This window comes from Babesia bigemina, scaffold Bbigscaff_76511 (genome assembly GCF_000981445.1).
Source record: "Babesia bigemina genome assembly Bbig001, scaffold Bbigscaff_76511".
NCBI classification, from domain to species: Eukaryota; Apicomplexa; class Aconoidasida; order Piroplasmida; family Babesiidae; genus Babesia; species Babesia bigemina.
The window spans coordinates 19,834-29,229 of NW_012237329.1; the positions used below are offsets into that span (position 1 = coordinate 19,834).

The 9,396-nt window shown below is 47.4% G+C and overlaps 2 protein-coding genes across 2 annotated transcripts; both read left to right on the forward strand.

Annotated features, from left to right (window-relative positions):
• Window positions 1–1,856: 1,856 nt before the first annotated feature.
• BBBOND_0005580 (hypothetical protein, conserved) lies at window positions 1,857–4,739 on the forward strand (the record flags this gene model as incomplete). The annotated part of the gene is made up of 1 exon (XM_012915384.1): window positions 1,857–4,739. One exon carries the CDS (start codon window positions 1,857–1,859, stop codon window positions 4,737–4,739), a length of 2,883 nt encoding a protein of 960 aa, XP_012770838.1.
• A 1,843-nt stretch (window positions 4,740–6,582) lies between these two features.
• BBBOND_0005590 (hypothetical protein, conserved) lies at window positions 6,583–9,396 on the forward strand (the record flags this gene model as incomplete). The annotated part of the gene is made up of 1 exon (XM_012915385.1): window positions 6,583–9,396. A coding segment is annotated over one exon (2,814 nt), but the record flags the coding sequence as incomplete, so codon positions are not given.

Below are 9,396 nucleotides of genomic sequence, written 5' to 3' on the forward strand. Positions count from 1 at the left end.
CACTCTACATCGCTCCCTAACCCACTCCACATCGCCCCTTTATCCACTCTACATCGCCACTTAACCCACTCTACATCGCTGCTTTATCCACTCTACATCGCTCCCTAACCCACTCCACATCGCTCCCTAACCCACTCCACATCGCCCCTTTACCCACTCTACATCGCTCCCTAATCCACTCTACATCGCTTCCTAACCCACTCCACATCGACCTTTTACCCACTCTACATCGCCCCTTTATCCACTCCACATCGCTCCTTAACCCACTCTACATCGCCCCTTTACCCACTCTACATCGCCCCTTTACCCACTCTACATCGCCCCTTTATCCACTCTACATCGCCCCTTAATCCACTCTACATCGCTCCTTTATCCACTCTACATCGCCCCTTAACTCACTCCACATCGCCCCTTTAGCCACTCCACATCGCCCCTTAACCCACTCCACATCGCCCCTTATCCACACTACATCGCTCCCTAACCCACTCTACATCGCTCCCTAACCCACTCTACATCGCCTTTTTACCCACTCTACATCGCCCCTTAACCCACTCTACATCGCTCCCTAATCCACTCTACATCGCCCCTTTATCCACTCTACATCGCTCCCTAATCCACTCCACATCGCTCCCTAACCCACTCCACATCGCTCCCTAACCCACCCTTCATCGCTCCCTGACCCACTCCACATCGCCCCTTTATCCACCCTACATCGCCCCTTTATCCACTCTACATCGCCCCTTTATCCACTCTACATCGCTCCCTAATCCACTCCACATCGCTCCCTAACCCACTCCACATCGCTCCCTAACCCACCCTTCATCGCTCCCTGACCCACTCCACATCGCCCCTTTATCCACTCCACATCGCCCCTTAACCCACTCTTCATCGCTCCCTAACCCACTCTACATCGCTCCTTAACCCACTCTACATCGCTCCCTAACCCACTCTACATCGCCCCTTTATCCACTCCACATCGCTCCCTAACCCACTCCACATCGCCCCTTTACCCACTCTACATCGCTCCCTAATCCACTCTACATCGCTTCCTAACCCACTCTACATCGCCCCTTAACCCACTCTACATCGCTCCCTAACCCACTCCACATCGCCCCTTTATCCACTCCACATCGCCCCTTAACCCACTCTACATCGCTCCTTAACCCACTCTACATCGCTCCTTAACCCACCCTTCATCGCTCCCTGACCCACTCCACATCGCCCCTTTATCCACTCCACATCGCCCCTTTATCCACTCCACATCGCCCCTTAACCCACTCTTCATCGCTCCCTAACCCACTCTACATCGCTCCTTAACCCACTCTACATCGCTCCCTAACCCACTCTACATCGCTCCCTAACCCACTCTACATCGCTCCCTAACCCACTCTACATCGCCCCTTTACCCACTCTACATCGCTCCCTAACCCACTCTACATCGCTCCTCTATCCACTCTACATCGCTCCTTATCCACTCCACATCGCCCCTAACCCACTCTACATCGCCCCTTTATCCACTCTACATCGCCCCTTTATTTACTTTTACCATTCCCTTCTCCACCTCCATTAACCTCCCTGACTGCCCTTTCACCTAATTTTTCAAAATTTCTTCGACCGCTAAAAATTGCCTAAGTCGCCTCCTAAAATTTACCTTAACCGAAGTTGACCAATTTTTCGTCATCTTAATCTCCCTCACTTTTCTCCCTTCCCTCTCCACCCTCACCACCGCCGCCCGCCGCAACTACGTCTCCTCCGTCAAGCAGCTCCTCACCGCGTTCGCGGACAAGGTCAGCGAGGAGTTGCGGGAGTTGCCGGGGGAGATTGATGAGGATCTGCGGATCGGGTTCAAGGGGTTGATGAGAGTGATGGGAGGTGATAAGTATGTTGTAAAAGAGCACGAAGATGCTAAATTTGATGACGCATCGGGTACTACATTGTTTGATAAAATTAGTGAGCTTGCCCGGTCCTTTGCTTCATCACCGAAGGACGCAAATAATCTTGCCAACTTCAAATCGTTATCCACTAATTTCCACAAATATTTCACTAATATTCATAAGTATACAGAACACCAAATTAGTTCCGAAAATGCCTCTGAACCCGACGCCATCAGAGCTATTACATCCGCCAACCGTGAGCACCTCACCGACGTCAACTCCAATTTCAACAATTTACTCGACCACCTCAAAATCAACAGTAAATCACACAGAACATATATATTTGATAATACTTACACCAATCTACATTCTTCCCTCTCCTCCTCCCTCGCCTCCCTATCCCCCTCCCACTTCGCCAACCCCCGGCACCCGGAGCTGCTCGATGCGGTCAGAGCGGGGCTGCGGGGGTTTGTCGAGCAGATGGAGCGGGTGTATGTGAATGGGTATGATGGGCATAAGGAGAGTATTAATTTTGATGAATTAGTTATAAATGGAAGTAATAACGACAAAAAATTGTCGGAGAACGGCAGAAACTTGTCGAAGGTATTTTTGACGATTTTGGAGACATTGTATCATCAGTTGCATTGGTTGAGTGATGGATGCGCCAAACAAAAAAACAGACAAATTAATTTGGAAACGATTCGTGAAAACAAGAAAAATATGACCAATCAGCTTGGCGGTTTCTTTAGTAGGAACGGCTACCGGGTATCCAAGGAGGAAAATTCCCATGAGGGGGAGTTGAGAAATGAAAAGGAATTCCACGCAGAGAAAATAGCAAGTGAACTACTAAACAAGGATCTACAACCTTCAAATAGCATCCTTACACAGTGGAAGCAGAAGAGTGAGTCCACTGAAGGAAGCAGCCACAGCACTTCACAGATCACCCTTCTCGACATACTTGACTTCTTCCACGACCAGTTGCTCGACTATTTTAAGACGTCTCACCTTCGCCAGATTCCATCGCCCAAAGCACCGTGCAATATCTACCAGATGCTGCAATGGCTCACGGGACTGCGGCACAATCCGATGTATGAGAAACTACGCGGGAACTTCAAAGTACTGTTCAAAAAGCCCGAGGAAGAGAGAGCAAACGAAGAATCCGCCTACAAACTTGAATCCACTGAGGCAAAGTTGAACGCTGAGGAATTAAGCACGATGCTTCGCAAAGTTTGCAACTACTCCGTCGACGTGCTGGTTGCAATCCAGGGACACGGGCACGCGGATGGTGTATATGCCGTGGACTTCTACACTAATCAGAGTAACATCACTTATCCAAGCAGTGCAGGTGCGTGCTTCGACATGCTCGTCGACGTATCGAATAGGGTGTATGAGCAACTTACATTTATATACAAGATTTGTCAGAACGGTCCTGAGAGTGGAGGCTGGCGTGATTGTCAATACGGGCAGCACGTTGCCGGGTCGGCTTGGAACTGCAACAAGAAGCAATGTGCCAACCAAACATGCCCCCAAATAGCTGACCAAAACGCTAACCAAAACGCTAACCAAAATGGTGACCAAAATGCTGGGGAAAACTGCGACCGGCACCCTACGTGCGGAGTGAAATCTCCACTTCAGTCGTTCCTGGAAGATGGTCTCCAGGGTTTCTTACCGCATCAATTCAAGGCTCCAGGCTGCAAGCTAGAATGTGCTGTCCCTAACCACTTTGGCAAACCGTGTAAAACGCCGATGGGTTTCAGGGATATTGGTATTGTGGCATCGCATACGCAGAACGGCACGCATCTTAGGGATGCTGTTTACAAACTGTGTGGAGACGTCGGCAGACCACTCACCAGGCTGTGCGCTTTTACAAAATGTCTGCTGAAGACGCCGCCTCAGACACTTGGAGATATCTTCGGTTTCTTCCAGTGTTACCTGGCAAACTGGAATGGTATTTCACCGCCGAAGAAGGAAGCCCTCACGCATAAGAGCGTAGCGTTCAAAAGTGCAGTAAAGGAGGCTTATTTCGGGAACGAATACGATCTCAATCTCCCTTCACTTTTCGCAAGCAGCAGTCACCGAAATAAGAACGGTACTCATAAAAGAGGTGACCTGTTCAGCATAACGTCGTGTGAGTCCAGCGACGAGGCGACGTGTGGGATGTACGTTCAATCCGTCAACTTGAACCTGTATAGCATTTTCGCTGCCTCCAATAACAAGCAATATCTGTCGTGGGTTGTATACATTAGCGAAACATTCTATGCATTGCTTAAGGCGCTGCTCGACGAGTGCTGCAAGAATTGCGATACTGCTGGTACCAGATGCCACGACAAGAGCTGTGTTGAAGATTGCGAAGTCAAATGCTACTACGATTTACTGAAGTCCAATAATACGGAAGCAGCCGTAAAGCAGCTCGATGGCAAGAATCACAAAGAAAAATGCCATTCAATCGTGGAATGTCAAAACACCCATCCAACGCTGTATAAGTACGGCTTCACTTTTGGAAGCCAGCACAGACTGAGCGGCTTGTCAGACAGTGGCGCTAAAAAGCGTACGTGCAAAGATTTCTGCAGCGCGTTGAAGAGCATCCTTAACGATGAGACGCAAGTAGGAGCTGCGCTTGCCAAATTAGTTTATAGAACGATTCCAGAATATCTATGGAAGATCAGAGAACCGTTCACCTACCTGGTCTTGGCCCTCTGGCTCCTCTCCTTCCTCTACCTCACCCACATCATGGTCATCCGCCTCGACCTGCTCCACATCAAATCACATTTGAGATCACCCTCATCGCACCGTATCGCTGCTCAATCACTACTTGCTGCAGCACGCGTTAACAAACTGGGCAAAGTGTTTTATCTGCAACCATAATCGTACTCACGTGTTTACTGTCTACACTCACCTAACATCACCTACTCACCTAACTTATGAATTGTGCTTTAATCTGTTGTATCACTCATTAATCGTTGTATGTAATTGTGTAATAGTTAACTAAAGTGATGACCAAGATGCTGCCCAAAGTGTTGACCAATGTGCTGACCAATGCCATGACCAAAGTGCTGACCAAAGTGGTGACCAAACAGCTGACCAAGGTGGTGACCTATGTGCTGACCAAGCACCTGACCAAGTTATGGTCACGGCAGCGATGTCTTGGTTACGGCAGCGATGACATGGTCACGGCAGCGATGACATGGTTACGGCAGCGATGACATGGTCACGGCAGCGATGACATGGTCACGGCAGCGATGACATGGTCACGGCAGCGATGACATGGTTACGGCAGCGATGACATGGTCACGGCAGCGATGACATGGTCACGGCAGCGATGACATGGTTACGGCAGCGATGACATGGTTACGGCAGCGATGTCTTGGTCACGGCAGCGATGACATTGTTACGGCAGCGATGACATGGTTACGGCAGCGATGACATGGTCACGGCAGCGATGACATGGTCACGGCAGCGATGACATGGTCACGGCAGCGATGACATGGTTACGGCAGCGATGACATGGACACAGCAGCGATGACATGGTTACGGCAGCGATGACATGGTCACGGCAGCGATGACATCAACACGGCAGCGATAACATGGTCACAGCAGCGATGACATGGTCACGGCAGCGATGACATGGACACAGCAGCGATGACATGGTCACGGCAGCGATGACATGGTTACCGCGGCGATGACATGGTCACGGCAGCGATGACATGGACACGGCAGCGATGACATGGTTACAACAGCGATGACATTGTCACGGCAGCGATTACAGTTGATGGTTACGGCAGCGATGACAGTTGATGGTTACGGCAGCGATGACATGGACACAGCAGCGATGACATGGTGACCAAGCACTTGAAGTAAGTGGTGATTATTACCCACTCTACATCGCCCCTTAACCCACTCTACATCGCCCCTCTATCCACTCCACATCGCCCCTTTATCCACTCCACATCGCCCCTTTATCCACTCCACATCGCTCCCTAACCCACTCCACATCGCTCCCTAACCCACTCTACATCGCTCCTTTATCCACCCTACATCGCCCCTTTATCCGCTCTACATCGCCCGAATTACCTCGCCATAATACCGCTATGACCTCCATAAACCTTTATAATAACTTGCTGATACTGACCATTCTCTTACTGACGATGCTACTAAAAGAGCCTTGAATGACATTGACTCCAAGCTTGTTAGCCTTGGCCACCTTGCTGGACAGCTTGGCGGATTTGTTGGTCAAAGTGAGAGTGTTAAGAAAGCCGTTATATATGCTATTATCGCTGTAATTAACAGTAATGACGACCTAAAAAAGCTTTACTCTTCTCATGTTTCTACCCTTTCTGTGTCTGTCAAGTCTGCTGACCAGGCTGATGACAACCAGAAAATTAGTGAGCTTAAAGATAAAGTTACTAAGCAAATTAAGCTTCTTGAACAACAACTTAGACCGCAAAATAACCATCTTAGTTCTTCTCTTCCTTCCCCCTCTCTCTCTGCTGAGTCAGCCAAATTGCAGTCCAAGTTGGAGGCTTTGAGGAAAGTGGAGAAGCTTTGTGGATTTTTGACTAATCGTAATAATGCGTCAAATGAGCCTAAAAAGCTCTTAGAGAATCTTTGTTCCGGCCTCGAAAAATTCCTCGGCTTCGATCCATCTTCCAAAGGCTACGACGGCAATGGGATTGTGTACTCCGACTTGGACAGGCTGTGTGACGGGGTGATGGGATTTTTGCTTAGTATAATCACTGACGTAAATAACGACAAAAACCTTGAGAAATACAATAATAATATAGACACAATGTTAGAAAAAATTAAACAAGCTCAATATAATAGACAGCATTTTGATAGTAGTATTGCCGCGGTCAGTCGGGGGATTAGGGAATGGGTCAGGGGGGTGGAGGAGAGGAATGAAAGTATAACAACGCTTTTAAAAATACTATTACAAAGGATCAATGGTCATTTAGCAGCAAATATGGAGTTTAAGCCTATCACAGATCAGTTACGAAATTGGGAGGCTTTTGCAGGTGACTACCTTGCAATGGCTGTAGATTCAGAGTTAGCCTTAAACGACATTGATGGTGATCTAAAAACTAAATTGTTACCTAAAGTTGAGTTAATAAAACAGGTGGTTGAGAGCTTCGATGCAACGATAAATGATGAGATTGTTAAAACATCTGCCAAGAATCTCAACAGCAGTTTTTCTAAGCAGCGCACTGAAGTCAATGAACACATCGCGGAAAAATTTGGTGACGTACAACGAATCTTGAATGAGAAAATTATGGCAATTGGAAGCAGTGTTGAAAGTCTAACGCAAGAGAAACGACGCAAAATTGAGAATATTAAACACGCCATACGTGACGCATTTGACACGTGTGATGAACTCCTACTAGATTACAATACAAAATATAAGAGTCAAATCCAAAACGAATTCACGGCGTTGCACGAAGCCATGAAGGATATCAATCCTGATGATGAAGACGCTACGCTTAAAGGAAAATGCACGCTCAGACTGCACGTTGAGAAGCTGCAGGCGCAGTCCTATACCATGGATAAATTATTAAAAAGTAAATTGCAAGATATGAAAACGAAGATTGATGTGGCGGTTGATGATGCTTTGGAGAATCGTCAACATGGACTTGACGCATTAGATGGATACCTCAAAACAGATTTAGAAAACATACGAAACGATATGCAAAGACAAATATATGCGTACATTGACAAACAGGTTGGTGCCATTTTGCAAGCAGCAAAGTTGTCATATACTGTGTATGGTAAAAACATTGCTGACACTGGTCTTTTACGTAATCTGGCCGATGATAGTAAGTTGAGAGACCTGTTTAATTCCATGTCAGGTTCTACAGCTGGGAACATTATAAAGGCTTTGCAGGCAATTTACGACGAACTGAGACTGGGCGGTATTTTACCTGTTCCAAATATACAAGATTTAGATTTCATCAAGTACCTCAAGTCTGATGTTGCTAATGAGCTTAAGAAAGTTATCAAAGATGCTAGCGAAGGTTATAAGTTCAGTGAGATCTTCATGCACAAATATTATATTCAGACGATGAAAGAAGAACGTCGCGAGGGTGAGCTTAGAGGAATGATTACGGGTATTAAAGAGCAGTTTGAAGACGAATTTAAAAGTGATGGTACAATTAAATCGGAGAACGTAAATGGTTATGAGCAAGCTAAACAGGGGTACAATACTGCCATTTACGATGTTCTTAGAAGCATCAGCAATCTGGAAACACTACCCGCCGCTGTGGAAGCGGCGGAGAAGGAGGCAGGGAAACTTATGAATCTCTTGGAGAATGAGATTCGAGCTGTGCAACAAGCTATTAATAAAATTGGTGAGAATGTAAGAGATGCAGACACGGGTTTAGATGCTGCCCTACTGAACGTCATGTCGTCCTTACGTGACGTAGAAAGCAATGCAAATTTAGCCATCTCAGCACTCCGGGTCAACATACAAAAACGAGCAAAAGAAGCATTCGATGAATTGCAAGACGGCGTGCAGACCCTTTTCGCAAATCAAAAGAAAGCAGAATTGAAAGCCTTACGAGAGACTGTTGCGACCCAAATTCCAATCATTCAAAAAATTATCGATGACGACGCCAACGCGGGCCTCAAAGGCCTGATGAAGAAATTGGATAAACGTTTCCAGGCGTCTACCTTCAAAGGCCTAACCCATCTGACACTGAAATCACTTGCAAACAGATTCAATGAATTTTTTAGAGATTACTTTAATGATGTGAAAAATCAACCCGACCTCTCCGACCACTCCTCCCTTCTCACCCCCCTCGCCGACGCCCTCTCCGCCCTCCTGTCCACAATGAACACCCAACGCCACTTCCACGCCGACGTCTCCTCTCGCCTCGCCGACCTCCAAACACAACTTGACACCCTCACCGCTACCCAATTCGCCGAGGCCTCCCCGCTGCTCAACGTCGTCAAGGCCGGCGTCCGGGCGTTCCACGGGGAGCTCGCGAAGCAGTACGTCAGCAGGTACTCGGGTAATTGGTTCACTGATAAGGTGGTGAAACCAAAAACGTCATCTGAAGCGAAAACAGTTAAAACCATGCCAAATCCTGCTGACAACACCGAAATAACCGAGTACGGGAGGAAGTGCGCGAAGGTGTTCCTGACGGCACTCAGCATTACTCACAACGCTTTGAAAGCTTTGAAGAAATATGGCAGCGTTAGATGGAGATCTCAACAGGTAAATGACACAACCGAATTTGGGAAATTCTTCATCAACCATGGATACCATGTCGCTACAGGTGACAAACAACAATGGGAGCTTCAGGATAAGGTAACGAAGACAGGTTTCCATATCTACAAACTAGTGGTAAAGGACGACGATGAACACGTATACACGAAACATGATCATGATCAAGATAATGGCCCCCTGAAGCGGCTTCACGGCTGTCTCCAAACATATTACAGAGTCGGCCACGTAACTAGTGCATCCGCCAAGAAGCGTCCATCTAATATATTCGAGATACTGTGCTGGATATCTGGTCTGCCTTCAAAT